This window comes from Peromyscus maniculatus, chromosome 23, assembly GCF_049852395.1.
Source record: "Peromyscus maniculatus bairdii isolate BWxNUB_F1_BW_parent chromosome 23, HU_Pman_BW_mat_3.1, whole genome shotgun sequence".
In the NCBI taxonomy this organism is placed as follows: Eukaryota; Metazoa; Chordata; class Mammalia; order Rodentia; family Cricetidae; genus Peromyscus; species Peromyscus maniculatus.
In genome coordinates, this window is record NC_134874.1 from 6,711,157 (window position 1) to 6,730,563 (window position 19,407).

Genomic DNA, 19,407 nt, shown 5'->3' on the forward strand with positions numbered 1-19,407 from the left:
AATATAGTACTTAAAGTTCAAGAGAGAGCAATAAGACAACGAAAGGAGATAAAGGGAATACAAATCAAAAGGAAGAAATCAAACTTTCACTATTTGCAGATGATATTATAGTGTACATAAGTGACCCCCAAAAATTGACCAAGGAACTCTCATAGCTGATAAACACCTTCAGTAATATGGCAGGATACAAGACTAACTCAAAAAAATCAGTAGCCCTCCTATATACAAATGACAAATGGGCTGATAAAGAAATCATAGTAACATCACCCTTTACAATAGCCATAAATAATATAAAATACCTTGGGGTAACCTTAAATAAGGAAGCGAAGGACCTGTAATTACAAGAACTTTAAGTCTCTGAAGAAAGAAATTGAAGAAGATGTCAGAAAATGGAAAGATCTCCCATGTTCATGGATAGGTAGGATTAACCTAGTAAAAATGGTAATCTTACCAAAAGCACTCTACAGATTCAATGTAATGCCCATCAAAATCCCAACACAATTCTTCACAGACCTGGAAAGAACAATACTCAACTTCATATGGAAAAACAAAAAACCCAGGATAGCTAAAATAATTATATACAATAAAGCAACCTCTGGTGGCATCAGATCCCAACTTCAAGCTCTAATATAGAGCTACAATAATAAAAACAGCTTGGTACTGACATAAAAACCGATATGTGGACCACCGGAATCGAAGACCCTGACATTAATTCGCACATGTATGAACACCTAATTTTGACAAAGAAGCCAAAACTGTACAGTGGAAAAAAAGAAAGTATCTTCAACAAATGGTGCTGGTATAACTGGATGTCAACATGTAAAGGATTGTAAATAGAACCATATCTGTCACTGTGCACAAAACTTAAGTCCAAGTGAATCAAAGACCTCAACATAAGTCCAGTTACTCTGAACCTGATAGAAGGAAAAATAGGAAGTAGTCTTGAACACATTGGCACAACAGATCACTTCCTAAATATAACACCAGTAGCACAGACACTGAGAGCAACAATTAATAAATGGGACCTCTTGAAACTGAGCTATATAGAGCTAAACAGAGAATTCTCAACAGAAGAAGCTCAAATGGCTGAAAGACATTTAAGGAGTTGCTCAACATCCTTAGTCATCAGGGAGATGCACGTCAAAACAACTCTGAGATACCATCTTACACCTGTCATAATTGTTAAGATTAAAAACACTGAGGACAGCTTATGTTGGAGAGGATGTGGAGCAAGGGAAACACTCTTCCACTGTTGGTGGGAATGCAAACTTGTACAGCCACTTTGGAAATCAGTATGGCAGTTTCTCAGAAAACTGGGAATCAATCTTCCTCAAGACCCAGCTATACCACTCTTGGGCATATACCCCAGGAATGCTCTATCATGCCACAAGGATACATGCTCAACTATGTTCAAAGCAGCATTATTTTTAATAGCCAGAACCTGGAAACAACCTAGATGCCCCCCTACTGAAGAATGGATAAAGAAAATGTGTCACATATACACAGTGGAGTACTATGTAGCAGTACAAAAACAATGACATCATGAAGTTTGCAGGCAAATGAATGGAACCAGAAAATATCATCCTCAGTGAGGTAACCCGGACTCAGAAAGACAAATATCATATGTACTCACTCATAAGTGGATACTAGATGTAAGCAAAGGGTAACCAGACTGCAACCCAAAGCTCCAGGGAGACTACCTTGAAAGACCCTAGGATAGACACAGGGATCACCCAGCAATGTAGAAATGGATGAGATCTACATGAGCAAACTGGGGGTGAAGTGAAGTAATGGAGGGCAAGGGACAGGTGAATAAGAGCTTAGGGGAATGGGAGGTTCGAGCTGGATCAGAAACAGAGTGGGAGAACAAGGAAAGAGATACCATGATAAATGAAGATACCATGGGAATAGGGAGAAGCAGAGAACTAGGGAGGTCCCCAGGAATCAACAAAGATGACTCCACCATAGACTACTGGAAATGGTCAAGAGGGTGCCTGAGCTTACCTACTCTGCTGATTGGATGGCTGAATACCCTAACTGACATCATAGAACCCTCATCCAATGACTTATGGAAGCAGATGCAGAGATTCATGGCCAGCTCCCAGGCAGAGCTCCAGGAGTCCAATCGACAAAGAGAGGAGGGATTCTATGAGCAAGAGATATCGAGACCATGACTGGAAAAAGTACAGAGACAACTAGCCAAACTAGTGGAAACACATGAACTGTGAACCAATAGCTGAGGAGTCACCATTATACTGGACTAGGCCCTCTGGATAAGTGAGACAGTTGTTTGTCTTGAACTGTTTAGGGGGCCCCCAGCCAGTGGGACCGGGACCTGTCCCTAGTGCATGAGTAGGCTGATTTTGGAATTCCCAAGGTTGCAGAGGAATATTGGGGAACTGTTTCTCTCATTTCTTAGTTGTTTGCTCTGCATTTCCTGTTTACTGGGGTAATATTTCCTTCTCAGGTCCCTGAAGGAGTGGAAGACTAGACAGTTATAGTTTTCCTTCTTAACAAATTCACCTCACAAAAGAGATGTAAAGTGTATAAGGTGGAGAGACATAAAAAGATTTTTTGGGGTTGGTAATGCAAGTTAGGGTAGAAAATGAATTAGGTACAAGACTTTGGACTTACCAAGATAGGACAGATAATGGAGTATTTTCTCTCAATTAGGCAAAAGCAAATGGATTGGACATGGTTAATGAAATTCTTGCCTGTATATATTTGTATATAGTTACTGTACTTATTGTATATAGTTTTGCTATGATAGTTAAACACATTTCCCTTTTGTTTAAACAAAAAGGAAATGTTGTGTAATATTTTGATTGTGTTCTAACAAATAAAACTTGCTTGGAGTCAGATGGCAGAGCTAGCCACTAGCTAACCAGAGAAGTATGGAGGACTCTAGACAGAGTAGAGACAGGAAGTAGCAAGGCATGGCTGAGAGAGGATCTCAGCCTTTTGGAAGGAGGAATGGAAGAGGTAGGAAGCAGTTGGTGGCTGTTCCTTCTTCACTGATGTTCTGGTTCTTACCTCATTGTGTGACTCTTTTTTTATTGAAAAAGATTAATCAGATTACCGCATCAGACCTCATCCATATTTTAGTATCTACCTGAAAAGGCTGTTGTGATGTCGAATGGGACCAAGTAAATGACTGTCCTTGTTACTTCTGCCCCTTGCAAAGACGCCCAAGAATAAACAGAATTCAGAGGACCCATAGGGTAAACCTACCACTGCAGGTGATCTCATTCCCAGAACATGAGTATGAGTAGGAGCTGCGGCTCCATATGAGGAATGCACAGTTGTCCAGATTATTAACCTGAGCAAGGCAGTTGTCACTAGTCCTGCAGCACCTGGAGAGAGGAAGGAACAGCTGAGGAAGGAGTATGGACCCACAAGAGGTCAGTTCTCACCTACAGTCTTTCTCAAACATGTGAGGATAACTTAAACCCATGCTCTAAAGACATGGTGGACAGTGACTGAAGAAGACACGGGGTGCAAACTCATTCCTACATATAAAAATAAATAAATACAGATATTTAATCCTAAAATCTAGAAAGGTACAAATATTAACTATCATTTCTAAAATTATATGATTTAAGACAATACTCCTGCCTTCACCTCCCAAGTACAGGGTTTCAGGTGTGCACCACTACACTTAATTCATGGGTTCTGGATGTGGAACCCAGAGTTCTGTGCAGTGCATGCTAGGCAAGCACTCTGGCAACTGAGCTACATCCCCAGCCCGCTGAATCCTCACCTGTAAAATGAAAAGGATAAACCTTGTCCTGCATAGGTGTTTAGTCCTGTATCTGGCTTAAAGCCAATGATGCAGCTCTCAGTTGTTTAGTCAATATGGAATCAATATAACACAGGACAGGCAAGATGGCTCAGGGAATAAACACCCTTGCTGCCAATCTGAACCCAAGTTCTATCCCCAGGGGCCATGTGATTGAAGGAGAGAACTGACTTCTGCAAATTGTCCTCAGACCTCTGCACCTGTGTTGTGGCAGAAACATACTTTCCTCTGAAATACATAAAATCTTGAAATGTTTTTAAACAAAAGCTATGGAATGATGTAGATCTGTGTTCCAGATCCAAATGTCATCACTTCTAAGCTGGGTGACCTTGAGAAAATGACCCTGCCTTCCTCCTCTTCCTCATCAGTGACCTCATCTATAATTTAGTATCTACCTGATAAGGCTGTTATAAGGTTAAATGAGACCAGAGAAATGACCAGTAAATGATGCCTGTCCTCATTACTTCCGTGCCCTTCCAAACCTATCCAGAGTCCAAATGTACCGAAGTGTAACCCTACCACTGCAGGTGATCTCATTCCCAGAGCACAAGTATGAGTAGGCACTGGTGTAGGGGTTCCTCATTAGGATCAAATTCAAATGGCTTTCCAGCTTCATGACCTGGTCATAGCAGTGGTCCTGAGTCTGGCAGCACCTGGAAAGAGGAAGGAACAGCTGAAGGAGGACTATGGACCCTCAGGAGGTCAGTTCTCACCTGCCGTCTTTCTCAAACATGTGAGGATAACTTAAACATGATGTTCCAGAAGAAATTGTCCTGAGACATCAGAATCTGTGATTCTATTAAACACATATTTATGGAAAGCAACTTCTGTGGGTTGTGGTGGTGTCCACCATTAATCTCAGTACATGGGAGGTTAATGAGCTGGATCTCTGAGTTTGAGGTCAGCATGGTATCCTGAAAGTGTTTCAGGAAACCTAGGGCTAACAGAGAATCCTTGTGTGGAAACAAATAAACAAAAATAACCAGGGAACCAGAGATTAACCTGGCTTTACCTATGGGGTCAGGTGATATTGAAAGGTAGAGGAAAAAAAGTGTTCTCTTTTGCTTGATCAAAAAGTTAGACTGCTGTGCAATTTACGGGGACAATTATCCTGTGGTGTGTGTTTAGGCACTGTGAAGATTGGAAGGTCACCAGGATGTAATCCTGTCTTCGGGTCATTTATAGTCAGTCCAGTCTCATTTCCTATATCCCCATTCCTAGAACGATCGAACAGCAGAAGCACTTTAAATCCAGTACATATAGGGCCAAGATGTTCCTTTAGTGCCCATGTGACACCGCATCCTTCTCGCCCCTTCTAACTCTTGTCTTTTCTTTCCTTCCCATCCCTCCCTCTTTCCTGTCACTATCCCTGCCTCATCTCTCCCCTCCCCTTCCCCTTTTCTATGCCCTGTAGTTGTTTTACTCTTTCAATCTTTTGGCTCTTTATTGGGGCTCAACTCCTAGCTCTCCAATAAACACAGGGAGGCTTATTCTTTCTCATGAATGACCAACCTTAGCTTGGCTTATTTTAGCCAGCTTTTCCTGGCTTATATTAACCTCTCTGTCTTTTGCCTCTAAGTTTCCTCTATTTTACAATCTTTCTCTATTTCAGTACACCTTTCTTTATTTCTTATTCCATGGCTTGCTGTGTAGCTGGCCCTTTTCATGCTCCTCTCCTCTTTTTCTTCTTCCTACTTCATCTCTGGAGATAGGTGCTCCTATTAATTCTCTCAGCCCCACCTATCCTTTCCCTGCCTCACTATTGGCCATTCAGCACTTTATTAGACCAATCAGGTGATTTAGACAGTTAAAGTAACACAGCTTGATAGAGTTAAACAAATGTAACACAAAAGAATGCGATAAATTTTTACATCATTTAAACAAATGTTCCACAGCATAATCAAATGTAACATGTCTTAAGACAATATTCCACAGCAGTCCTCCCACACTGCTATGTATCTCAGACTGGCTCCTGCTACTGATTCTGCTTCTTCTGCTTCTTCTGCTTCTTCTTCTTCCTCTTCTTCTCCTCCTCCTCCTCCTTCTCTTCTTGTTTGTTTGGTTTCTAAGACAGGGTTTCTTTGTGTAATAGTCCTAGCTGTCCTAGAACTTGCTTTTTACACCAGGTTTGCCTTGACCTCAAGAAATCTGCCCTCCTCTACCTGTGCCTCTGCCTTGCCTCCCAGAATGATGGGGAAAGGGGCATGGCTGGGCTCATAAATGACACTTCAAGGGGCTTGCTTTCGGGAAGCATATTTCCCATTATACTTCAGTTTCCAGGGATAGATGGAATGATATTCTCTGAGGTTCTAGTTATGTGTGGTAGACAGAGAATACAATCACCAATGCATAGCTCTCTCAATATGTGATTCATTAGAGGACACAGTGCGTAGTGAACACAAGCAGGCAGGGATGGTGTACCAGTCATTGAGGTAACAAGTCTAACAGTGAAACCTTTTGATCAGCTTGGAGAGGCAGATGGCAGCCTCACGATCACAGTTGCAGATGAAGGACTGACAGAGGTTGTTTTTATCTGCAGAGAAACAAGAAAGAAAGTTGAGTGGAGCCCATGACCCTGCTCCCAACAATTTGCAACCAAATGAAAGTGATGCACCTCCCATCGGTGAAGACTTGGGGTTAAGAGACAAAGCACTAATGAATAAAAAAAAATCTTAATAAAATAAATTTTAAAAAAGAGGCAAAGCACACAGAAGTTCATTGGGTTGTCCAAATTGCTGGAACACACTGATAATAAGAACATTAGTTGTTGTGGCTGGGGATGTCACAGTTGGTAAAGTGGTTGACATACAATCCTGAGGGCCTGACCTAGGATGCCCAGAGACCATGGAAAAAGCAAGGTGTGGTTGGGGCATCTGTAACTCTATTGGAAAGTGAGGAGCATGTATACCCAAAGCTTGTTTGTCAGTCAGGCTAGCTAAAGGTGAATGTCATGTTTAGAGAGAGACCCAGGCTCTAAAGACATAGTGGAGAGTGGCTGAAGAAGACACGGGATGCCAACTCATTCCTATACATAAAGATCAATAAACACATGTATTTAATCCTAAAAACTGGAAAACTACAAGTATCATCTGTCACTTGTAAAATTATATGATTTAAGAAAATCCTCCTGGCTCCACCTCTCAAATGCTGGGATTACAGGTGTGCACTACCACACTCAATTTATGGGAGGTGTAAACCAGGGCTCTGTGCATGCTAGGCAAGGGCTCCAGGAATTGAGCTCTATTCCCAGACCTATGTAGCTAGGTAGTAAGTTTTTGTACTCTGGATATACATAAGAAATTATGGCCCTTTAACCTCTTTGAGATCTGCTACATATGACATTCAAAATGTTTAAGTTTTCTTCAGTGAACCATAACCATGCCTAACAGTGACCTTTGAAGTCTCCAAAAGGAGTATGGGGTCCCACAGTGACAATTTTACCTGGATTGTGATAACACCACTAAGCTGACAAAAACCACCCAAAGATCAGCTTTGGACTACAAACTGCTCAGGACAATTTCAAGGTGGTGAGTGAGATGGTCAGCCTCACAGATTACTCTAGCTGGGAGTTGAGACAAGCCCTGCATATTCCCATCTTACAGAGACTGGACAACAAATGATACAGCTAGCTCTCCCAGGACTTGACAATTATCCCAATTTTTAGGCTCCCCTAAAGGTGCCATTATCCTCAGAAAATAGGAAGCAATTTTAAGAACATGACACCAACATTCCCAAGAGGTGGGACAGGTTGTTATGGATATTTGTCATCATTTGGGGGGTTGGTCACAAGTTGTTATTGGTAATGGTCGGGAAAAAAGCTGAACAAAGGAGATTAGATTCAGTGATCTTGTGCTGAAAAAAAAATGGAATATAGAAATGATATAATAAAAATGTAGCTATTGAGTCTACGTTTAAACCAAAAAAGCAACTACTAACCTTAACTATTTGACATTGATGTGGAATTATTTATATTGATACAAATTTAAGGTTATTTTTGTTATTATGTTGTACATAGCTTTCTATTCCTGTTCAAGGTATTATACCTATACAGTTCATTTAACAATGTAATGTAAACATCTAGTCCTTGAAAGTCATTATTACAAACTCTTTAGGATAATAAAGAAATACAGGTTAGTATCTAGCCCTCTATTACAATCAAACTTGTAGTCATGTTAAGTATGTTTTGAATTCAAACAGAGATATATTTTAGATAGACAGGTGGTCTTCAAACACTTCAGAGATACTGAATATGGCATTTAAGATGTTTCAATAACATAATTTTTTAAGAGACAATGAGACATGTCTGCTCCTGGCAGGACCAATCTACTTCAGAGAAGATGATGGGCATCAAAGAAACCCCACATGGAGTTTACTTTCTTCATGGCAAAGCTTAGCCACTAGGCCTGAAACTGCCTTTGCCTCGACTGCTGGCAGCATGCTGTCCAAATTGAACAAGCAGGACACAAAAAAAAGTGGCTGCCAACCTTTGCAAAGACAAGGTAGGACAGCCCTTTAAAAGTCCTGTTTCACAGAAAACTCTGTCAGATGTTCTAGGCCTGTAGCCTGAAGATGGACGTCCCAAGGTTACAGAGGAACCTTGGGGGACTGTTTCTGTCATTTCTTAGCTGTTTGCTCTACACTTCCTGTTTACTCAGGTAATATTTCCTTCTCAGGTCTCTGAAGGAGTGGAAGACTGGATAGTTATAGTTATAGTTTTCCTTATTAACAAATTCACCTCACAAAAGAGATGTAAAGTGTGTAAGGTTGAGAGACATAAAAAGATAGTTTTGGGTTGGTAATGCAAGTTAAGGTAGAAAATGAATTAGGTACAAGACTTTGGACTCACCAAGATAGGACAGAAAATGGAGTATTTTTTCTCAGTTAGGCAAAAGCAAATGGGCTGGACGTGGTTAATGTAATTCTTGCCTGTATATATTTGTATATAGTTAGTGTACTTATTGTATAACACTTTACTATGACAACCACTTTACTATGTTAGTTTAAAAAAAAAAACCTTTCCTTTTTGTTTAGACAAAAAGAAGGAAATGTCATGTGATATTTTGATTGTGTTCTAACAAATAAAACTTGCTTGGAGTCAGAGGGCAGAGCTAGCCACTAGCTAACCAGAGAAGGTTGGAGGACTCTAAACAGAATAGAAACAGGAAGTTGCAAGGCATGGCTAAGAGAGAATATAAGCCTTTTGGAAGGAAGAACAAAAGAGGTAGGAAAAAGCTGGCGGCTGTTCCCTGTTCACTGATCTTCTGGTTCTTACCCCAATATGGGACTCTTCTTTTTTATTGAAAAAGATTAATCAGATTACCGCATCAGACCTCATCCATATTTTAGTATCTACCTGATAAGGTTGTTGTGATGTCCAATGGGACCAAGTAAATGACTGCTAAGTGGTCACTGTCCTTGTTACTTCTGCCCCTTGCAAAGATGAACAGGAGTAAGCAGAATTCAGAAGTTCCCATAGGGTAAACCTACCACTGCAGGTGATCTCATTCCCAGAACATGAGAATGAGTAGAAGCTGGGTCTCCATATGAGGAATGTACAGTTTTCCAGCTCATGGACCTGAGCAAGGCAGTTGTCATGAATCCTGCAGCACCTGGAGAGAGGAAGGAACAACTGAGGACGGAGTATGGACCTACAGTAGTAGGTCAGTTCTCACTTACAATCTTTCTCAAATATGTGAGGATGACTTAACATGATGTTCCAGAAGAAATGGTCCTGAGGCTCGAGAATCTGCAATTTCCATTAAGCATATATTTATTGAAAGCAACTTCTGTGAAGTTTGATGGTGTCTACAATTTCCCAGTACTTTGTGGGACAAGGGCAGATGGATCTCTGAGTTTGAGATCAGCCAAGATATATAAGTGAGAACCTGTCTCCAAAAAAAAAGTGATTTTTGAACAAAGCTGCAGGAATACAATGAAATTATACATTCTGGAGTATTGATGACTTTTTAAAGCCAAGGCTGACACTTTGATGGGAATGTGATGGTTGGCATTGCCCTAGTCTACCAACTGAGGGGAGCATTGCCACTATTTATACCTCACACATTCTGCTTTCAGGGACACTAGATATAGGGTCCTCTTGGACTGATTTCTTTGCATGACAGGAGAGGAAATACATGCTGTGGGTGATAATGTCCACCTTTAATCTCAGCACTCAGGAGGCAGAGGCTGGATGATCTCTGAGTTCAAAGTCAGCATTGGCTCTAGAGAGGGTTCAAGGACAACTAAGGCTACACAGAGAACCTCTTTATGGAAACAAAAACCAAGAAAGAAAAATAAATAATAATAAACAAAACAACATATGCGATGTTTGCAGAATATGCATGTCTCCTATTCATGCCTCGTGAGATGCTCTGCTTGTGTCCTGTCCCCACACCACACCAGACCCTCCAGTGTCCCACCTAGTGGATCACTCACCTGCCTAAGTCTTCATCTGAAGAGCCAGGTCCCCACAAGCCACAGAAGCAGCCATAGAATCTGCCCTCTGAGACTGTATCACTCAAGGAAATGTTGCACTCGAAGACATTGCCCCAATGCCACACAACCTGAGGGCTGATGCTCTGTGCAGTAGCATCTGATAAAAGAAAGCACAGCAACTCCATCAATCCCACCTGGCTTTACCAGGGGTCTGATACCTGCCTGCTAGCTTCCTTCTGGACTATTAACAACTGCTACATCGGGAGAACAGGGAATACAGAGGTGTGTGTGTGTGTGTGTGTGTGTGTGTGTGTGTGTGTGTGTGTGTGTGTGTGTGTGTGTGTTTGCATGCTCCAACACAGGTGAAAGCAAGCCCTTGGGAGCACTCATAAATGTCATGCTACACATGAGGAAGTCAGAGAGAGCTTTAGGGACTTGGGTTTTCTCCCTCCACTATGTAGGTCTTGGAGACTAAACTCATGTCACCAGGCCTTAGAGAAAGGTGTCTACTAGTTTCAGACAGAGAGTTGCCTGGTAACCCAGTCTGGCCTCCAACTCTGTGGCAACCGTCTGGCCTCAGCCTCCCCAGTGTAGGATTATAAATATACTCAATGTACCCGTGGAGCTGACTCCCCAGGACAAAGGTCTATAGACATTGCCTTTTGCCTTTCTTCTTTCTCATTTCTCACCATCAGGACAGACAGCCACCACACTGTGACCTGCCCTGTGGTCCCTGTGTTGAGGAGCTGAGAACACACTCATGTCAGCAGCCAGGGACCAACTGACCTCTTAGTTCAATAACCCAACAATCCAACCATCTATTGAGTTTGAAAGCTGCCCCACCCCTACTCAAGCCTAGGTGAAATCCTAGCCTTAGCCAGCAGTGGGATTCATCACAGTTCTAGCTGAGACCTTGAGCTAGAGAAGCAGCCAAGACATGCTCATGGTTTTACACTGGAAGAATTAGAAGGAATCTGTTGTATGGCCGCACACAGCTCATAGACAAGGATAATGGTCAGATAATCATTGTAATGCCAGCATTTGATAAAACAAACTGTTCATCAGCTGAGAAGTAGGAAAAAAAGCCAGGATTCAGTCTGCAGTGGGATAAGGTGAGGTAGGTGGATAAGAAATTTCAGATTACCAGAGTACAGTGTCAGAGGACTTTAATCCCAGCACTCTGGAGCTAGAGGCAGGTGGATAACTGAAATCAAAGCCAGCCTGGTCTATAGAGTGATTTCCAAGACTGCCATGGTTACTATGAGAACCATGTTTAGAAAAATATGAAAAAATAAGTTGCCAAAGCAATTATGGCATGTATGCAATCCTAACACTTGGAAGGTGAGGCAGTAAGCTTTCAATCTGGACATAATGTTGAGTTGGAGGGCATCCTGAGCCACATCATAAGATCAAGGAAATAAAATAATCACCAGGGCTGGAGAGATGGTTTTGCAGTCAGGAGCACTTGCTGCACTTGCATAGGACCCAGGCTTGGTTTCAGCACCCACATGGCAGCTCACCACTGTCTATGACCCTAGTTCTGAGGATCAGACCCCCTTCTCTTGCCTCTGTAGGCAGTGCTCATACACAGTTCACAGATACACATGTGCCGGCAAAACACTCAAATACATAAAATAAAGCTAATATTTTTTTAAAGTACAAGAAAATCCAATTTACAGGGTACCTAAGTTCCCGAGAAATGGGTTCCGTGGCTTATGGCAGAGGCAGAAGGGGCTTTCTTTGCTTGCGTAGGTGAATGTAGTGGACTTTCCCAAGGGATTGTCTGAGTTCAGACGTAGATGTTAAAGGTGCCAACTGTTGTGGATATGAGGTGAGCATGGAACCCCAACCCACAGGCTGCTAGTCCCCAACAGGAACCCGAAACCAGAACTTGAGGCATGACCACCAAGGCTAGGCATTGAAGACAAGGGAGATGGGGGCACTCGGAGGGGACAAGGGTCCTACCTGTGAGCAGAGAAACCAGCAGAAGGAGTTTCATCCTGAGCGAGAGGAGGACTCAATGACTTCTCTCTTTATAGTCCTGTAGCTGTGCTCTGACAGTGTCCAGCACACGGGGCCTGTGACTACTGTGTATGTAGCACAGAAGTAGAATATGTGCACCCTCACACACAGTCCCGACCTACAGAACTGCTGTAGATGGTGACAGAGCCTGAATCAGTGCTGTCCCAGAGACAGAGAAAAGGATAGCTCAACACCCCAACCAATTCAAGTGCAGTGACTGGCAAAGGTCCAAGTCCCTCCCGCATGGGTGCTTTGAGGTCATAAGAAGATATATACATTGCTCCTGGAGTCGGGTTTGAGGGATGCTGATAGTGATGTGTGGTCCCTGGGAGGAGTACCTGGACCCTGCAGTCCTCCGTGTTAACTGTATAAACTAAGTGCAAAGTCTGTTTCAAGAACATGACACAGCCTTTGAGATAGATCCAGTTACAAATTCAATTTTTAATTAATTAACTCATTAATTAATGTGTGGGTTTGTGGGGGGGTGGGTTGGTGGGTGAGAGAGAACAAGATAGGAAGACATACAGACATACGAGAGAGACAGAGACAGAGAGACACAGAAGAGAGAGACAGAGAAGGAAGAGACAGAGAGACAGAGAAAGAGAGAGAGAGAGCCCATGTGATCATATCTGGAGGGCATAGGACAACTCTGTGGAGTCAGGTCTCTCCTTCTACCTTTAAGGAATCAAACCCAGGTCTACAAGCTTGCATCATATGCTGCATCTTACCAGCTTTCAAACTTCACTTAAGAACTAGGAATGCAGCAGATGGGGTGGAGGTGCACACCTTTAATTCAGCACTCAGGAGGCAGAGGCAGGGAATACCTGATTTTGAGGCCAGCCTGGTCTACAGAGTAAGTTCCAGGACAGCCAGAGATAGACTAAGAAACCCTGTCTTAAAGAACCAGAAACTAAAATCTAAAAAATGAAAAGAAAGAAAATGCCCAACAGATTTGCCTGCAGGCCAATATGATGCAGGCAATCCTTCAGCTGAGGCTCCCCTGACTGTGGGAGCCCGTTTTCAGGTTCCTCGTGGCTTTACCCAGCAGGTCCGCATAGAGAATGATTAGGACCACGGGCCTGAGTGCAGGTGTCTGAGATGGTCTACACTTGGCTGTGCTGGGAAGAAGTCTTTTGTTCCACCCCTTGGCATCTCTATAAATACCCTGAGGCAGAGATAGGCAGGGCCTGTTGAAAAGGTTCCAGGCCCTCTCGAGGCTGTCCTGTATTTTCTGTTTATCTCTGCAATCTAAATCCTTCTATCTAATATTTCCTGCTGCTCACACTCAAGAAAACTCTGGGGAACGGTGGGCTTGGTGGGTAAACGCCCCACACCCGACCCAGTGTGTGAAGCTGACAACCAATCATTGCAGGGGCTGGACAGATGGCTCCACTTTCTGCTCTTCTTGAGGACGGAAGTTCAGTTCCCAGCAACTACATGGTGGCTGGTGAACAGTGTCTCCTGGCCCAATGCCCTCTGGCCTCTGCATTTGACCATCTGTCATGTACCCTGTAACTTAGCACCCAGTACCTCCTTTTTCCCACTTCTGAACTCTTACCTGGATAAAAACCACTAGGTGATGATTTGAGTTGCTTGTCTTCTCGCTCAAGATCGCTGATTCCTACAGCAGGACTCTGGACAGTCACTACCAGCTACAACAGGTAACTGGGCCTGCCCAGGTGGCTCTAGCTGCACCTATTGCTTATCAGAACTGACCGTGGGAGGGGGGAGACCTGACATTTGGACATGAGTGCAGATGGGGTTATGGGTAGAAAGGCAGAGGACTGGGCAGCTGTTCACTAAAGGAAAAAAGAGACCGAGACCACACAGCCTTTAACCAATGAGAAATCTTTTTTACTAAATCTGGCTGACCAGGAAACCAGAGATTAACCTGACTTTACCTATGGGGTCCCATGATAGAGAAAGTTAGAGAAGATGATGTGTTCTATTTTGTTTGTTTAAAAAGTTATCCTGCTGTGAACTTTAGAGGGACAACTATCCTGTGGTGTGTGTTCAGGCACGGTGAGGACTGGAAGGTCAACAGGATGTGATCCTGCATTCAGGTCATTTACTCTCTGTCCAGTTTGGTTTCCTACTCTATTTGCTCTCTATGATTTTCTTCCTCTCTCCTGCGGTGGTTTCTATGAAATGATTCTGAGATTGTGACAATGGCAGGAGTTAAAGCTGTTAGGCAGGTCATGGGGAAAACCCCGAAGGCTGGTGGGAGAAAACTGTAGATGGAGTGCCATTTAGATAGGATAGAAGACAAGAGTTACCCAGAACTAGTTAGAAGACAACTTGATGAATTACAGACTGATGAAGAAGGACTTAGGCTGAGAGGAAGGTGACAGTCTGGTACCTCAAACCATTGCTTGTATTATTTTCTTTCTGAGAAACTGCAAGTACATGGCCTCTGGGGTGATTGCCTCAGATGTTCTGATAATTATTAACCTGTAAAAGGATAAGCTGGTATGCTTTGGATCTCTTCCTGGGAACTTCTATGTGCAATCAAGGGGCACAGGGTACACTTTGCTGATTTTCAAAAAGAACTTTTGAAACTATTGTAAAGAACCCAAACACCTGTTGAATTTTATCATCCCCTATTTCCTTGTATTATTACAATAAAAGACTGGGGTTGAGTCAGATCAAGAGAAAGTGGAGAAGATGTGCATCTCCAGATCAGACGAGACTCATCAGCTTGCACCAACTTGTATGTCCCAGGCTTGTCTTGCACCTGCAAGACATCCCTGCTCTTCGAGACTCTTGAAATGGCTGAGGCTGACCCCCGGCATGTGAACAGAGAATCCAATTAGCAAATCTGAGTTCTTTCTATAGGTGCTGTATAGAGGTCACAGTGTGTAGTTGAACTAAGCAGGCAGGGAAGGCATGCCAGTCACTGAGGTGACAAGTCTAACAGTGAATGCTTTTGTAATGCTTGGTGTATGGAGTGTTGTAGAAGCAGATGGTGGCCCGGCAGTCACAGTTACAGATGAAGACCTCACAGGGGTTGTTTTGTCTGCAGAGAAACAAGAAAGGAAGTTGAGTGGAGCCCATGACCCTGCTCCCTACGATTTGTAACCAAAAGAAACCGGTGGCCCTGCCATTTGTGCAGACTCGGGGGTGACCCAAAGGTGCATTGGGTGACCAAATTGTTGGAACACATTTATAATAAAAAAAGGGGGGGCTGGAGAGATGGCTCAGAGGTTAAGAACACTGACTGCTCTTCCAGAGGTCCTGAGTTCAATTCCCAGCAACCACATGGTGGTTCACAACCATCTGTAATGAGATCTGGTGCCCTCTTCTGGCCTGCTGTCATACATGCTGTATACATAATAAATAAATAATATCTTTTTAAAAAACACACACACATTTGTACTGAGGCTGGGGAGCTGGCACAGTGTGGGGGCCGTTTCACCCACACATTTCTCTTGAGCAGGAGCAGCAGGAAATATTAGATAGAGAGATAGCTAGAGAGAGACAGACAGAAAACACCGGATAGCCTCGGGAGGACCTAGATCCTCATCCATCAGGCCCTGAGAGTCTCTGCCAAAGGGTTTTTAAAGGAATGCCAAGGGGTGGAGCAAAAAGAACTCCTTCCAACACAGAAAAGGGCAAACCATCTCAGACACCTGGTGACCATGCACGTGGTCCAGCCATCTCCAAATGCAGCCCTGCTGCGTAAAGAAAGATCAGAGCTAACTGGGAAACTTTTGTGGGCTCCCATGGCACAGTTGGTAAAGTGGTTGCCAAAAGCACATGCAGACCTGACCTAAGATGCCCAGAGACCTTCTGAAAGGCAAGATGTAGTTGAAACATCTGTAACTGTATTGGGAAACAGGGAGCATGTATCCCCAAAACTTGTTGGTCAGTCAGGCTAGCTAAAGGTGAATTTCATGTTTAGTGAGAAAGAGGCGGAGGCTCTAAGGACATGTGGAGAGTGACTGAACAAGAACGTGATGCCAACCCATTCCTGTACATATAAATAAATAAACACATATATTTAATCCTAAAACCAGGAAAACTACAAATATCAACTACCTCTTATACAATTATATGATATAAGATAATCCTGCTGCCTGCTCTTCCCACGTGCAGGGTTACAGGTGTCCACCACCACACTCAATTCATGGGTTCTGGAGGTGTAAATCAGGGCTCTGTGCATGCTAGGCAAGGACTCTAGCAACTGAGCTATATTCCCAGCCCTCTGAATCCTCACCTGTAAAATGGGAATGAGAAATGTTGCCCTGCATAGGTGTTTCGTCCTGTATCTGGCTTATATCCAATGATGCAGCTCTCAATTGCTTAGTCAATATGGAATCAGTATAACACAGCAGCTAATAGGAGAGCCTTTGGGCAGGCAAGATTGCTCAGGAAATCAAAGCCCTTGCTGCCAGGTCTGAACCTGAGATCCATCCCCAGGACTCACACGGTCAAAGGAGAGACCCGACTTCTGCAAGTTGTCCTCAGACCTGCACACCTGTGTTGTGGCCCAGCATGTCTCCCACAGAAATAAATAAAATCTGGAAAAGTTTTTAAAAAGGGGATTTGGAATGATGTAGATCTGTGTTCCAGAACCAAATGCCATCACTTCTAAGCTGGGTGATACTGGGCAAATGACCCTGACTTCCTCCTCTTCCTCATCAGTGACCTCATCTGTATTTTAGTATCTACCTGATAAGGTAGTTGTGAGGTCACATGAGACCAAGGAAATGACCACTAAATGGTGACTGTCCTTGTTACTTCTGTGTTCCCTTCCAAACCTACCCAGGGCCAAGCAGAGTCCAGATATCCTGGAGTGTAAAAATAACACTGCAGGTGATCTCATTGCCAGAACACGGGTCTGAGTAAAAGCTGGTGTAAGGGCTGTCTATGAAGAATTTGAAGCTTTCCAGATTCTTGAGATGAGCATAGCAGTGGTCATGAGTCTGGCAGCACCTGAAGAGAGGAAGGAGCAGCTGAGGGAAGGGTATGGACCCACAGGAGGTCAGTTCTCACCTACAGTCTTTCTCAAACGGTGACAATAACTTAAAAAACTATGTTCCAGAAGAAATTGTCCTGAGACTTCAGAATCTGTGATTTCTACTAAGCACATATTAATGGAAAGCAACTTCTGTGGGGTGTGGTGGTGTCCACCATTAATCTCAGTCCTTGGGAGGCAGATGATGATGGATCTCTGAATTTGATATCAGCATGATCTCCTGAAAGAGTTCCAGGAAACCTAGGGCTACACAGGGAATCCTTGTCTAGAAACAAATAAAAAATAATAATAAAGAAACAAAACAAAATATATGATGTTGGCTCATGAGATGCTCTGCTTGTGCCCTGTTCCCACCAGAACTCTGACACTCCAGTCTCCCACCAGATAGATCACTCCTCTGCCGGAGTGTCTGAGCCCCCAATGGCACAGTAGCACCCATAGTTGTACTCTGACAAGGGATGGCTCCGGGGGATGGTGGACATGATCACATTGCCCAACTGTTACCCAGCCAGAGGGCGATGCTGTGTGCAGTAGCGCCTGCTATAAGAATGCACAGCAAGGCCGGGCATTGGTGGTGCACGCCTTTAATCCCAGCACTTGGGATCTCTGTGAGTTCGAGGCCAGCTTGGCCTACCAAGTGAGCTCCAGGAAAGGCGCAAAGCTACACAGAGAAACCCTGTCTTGAAAAAAAAAAAAAAAAAAAAGAATGCACAGCAACTCCATCAATCCCACTTGCCTGCCTGCTGGCTTTGTCCTGGACTCCTAACAGCTGCTGCATCAGGAGACCAGGTAATAGAGGTGTGTGTGTGTGTGTGTGTGTGTGTGTGTGTGTGTGTGTGTGTGTGTGTGTGTGTGTTTGCCCCAACACAGGTAAAAGCAAGCACTTGGGACCAGCCATAAATGCCATGCTAACATGAGGAGGTCAGAGCATAGCTATAGAAAGTCGTTTTTCTCCCTCCACTATAGAGATCTGGGAGACCAAACTCAGGTCAACAGGCCTTAGAGAAAGGTGTCTACTTGTTTGACACAGAGAGTTGCATGGTAACCCAGTCCAGGCTCTGACTCTGTGGCAACCCTCTGGCCTCAGTCTCCCCAGTGTTAGGATTATAAATATACTCCACTGTACCCAGCGGGGCTGAGTCCCCAGGACTAAGTTCATAGACATTGCCTTTTGCCTTGCTTGCCTGCTCATTTCTCACTGTCAGGACAGACAGCCACCACACTGTGAGCTGCCCTGTGGTCCCTGTGTTGAGGAGCTGAGAACACTCTCCAGTCAGCAGCCAGGGACAAACTGACCTCTTAGTTTAATAATCCAACAACCAAACCATCTCTTGAGTTTGAAAGCTGCCCCACCCCTTCTCAAGCCTAGGTGAAACCCTAGCCTTAGCCAGCAGTGGGATTCATCACAGTTCTAGCTGAGACCTTGAGCCAGAGAAGCAGCCAACACTTGCTCATTGTTTTACACTGGAAGAATTAGAAGGAATCTGTTGTATGGCCATGCACAGCTCATAGACAAGGATAATGGTCAGATCATCATTGTAAAGTCAGCATTTGACACAACAAACTGTTCATCAGCTGAGGAGTAGGTAAATGACCAGGATTCAGTCTGCAGTGGGATACTTGGTCACCATTAAAATGCTGGAGAAGCCAGGTACAGTGGAACACACACTGTGTAGTCCCAACAATCTGGAGGCAGATGTAGGTGGATATCTGAGTTCAAAGCCAGGATGTTTTATAGAATGAGTTCCAGGACAGTTTTGCTACATAGCAAAACCCTGTGATGAAAAATCATTCAAAAAAAGAATTGCAGACTCAAGGCTGGCATTTATGTAATCCTAACACTTGGGAGGTTGAGGCAAGTCTGGCCTAGAATACTGAGTTGGAGGACATCATGAGACACATAATAAGATTATGTAAAAATAATATTAATTTTTTTAAAAAAATTAACACAGGACCCAGGCATGGTTCAAGCACCCACATGGCAGCTCACAACTGTCTATCACCCTAGCTCTGGATGATCAGACCCCTCCTCTCTCCTCTTAGGCAATGCTCACTGACAGTTCACAGACACCCATGCAGAGAAAGGGCTTGTTTACAAGAAATAAAAGTAAATGTTTCTTAAAAGATCAAGAAAAAAATTGCCAGGGCAATATGGCAGAGACAGAAGGGGCTT

At 43.6% G+C, this 19,407-nt stretch overlaps 1 protein-coding gene across 5 annotated transcripts in view; it reads right to left on the reverse strand.

Annotated features, from left to right (window-relative positions):
* LOC143270339 (phospholipase A2-like) overlaps window positions 1-12,355 on the reverse strand; it is an 80,483-nt gene extending 68,128 nt beyond the window's left edge. For 2 of the 5 annotated variants that reach the window (XM_076559979.1, XM_076559978.1), the window contains exons 1-4: window positions 12,200-12,355; window positions 10,235-10,391; window positions 4,319-4,452; window positions 3,232-3,353 (exon numbers count right to left, since the gene is read on the reverse strand). In XM_076559979.1, coding sequence (XP_076416094.1) covers window positions 3,232-3,353; window positions 4,319-4,452; window positions 10,235-10,391; window positions 12,200-12,233 — 447 coding nt within the window. In that variant the 5' untranslated portion in view covers window positions 12,234-12,355. Of the gene's footprint in view, window positions 1-3,231; window positions 3,354-4,318; window positions 4,453-5,641; window positions 6,333-9,152; window positions 9,409-10,234; window positions 10,392-12,199 lie in introns of those variants that run through there. The other 3 variants (XM_076559981.1, XR_013047480.1, XM_076559980.1) reach the window with 3 other exon arrangements.
* Window positions 12,356-19,407: the final 7,052 nt, after the last annotated feature.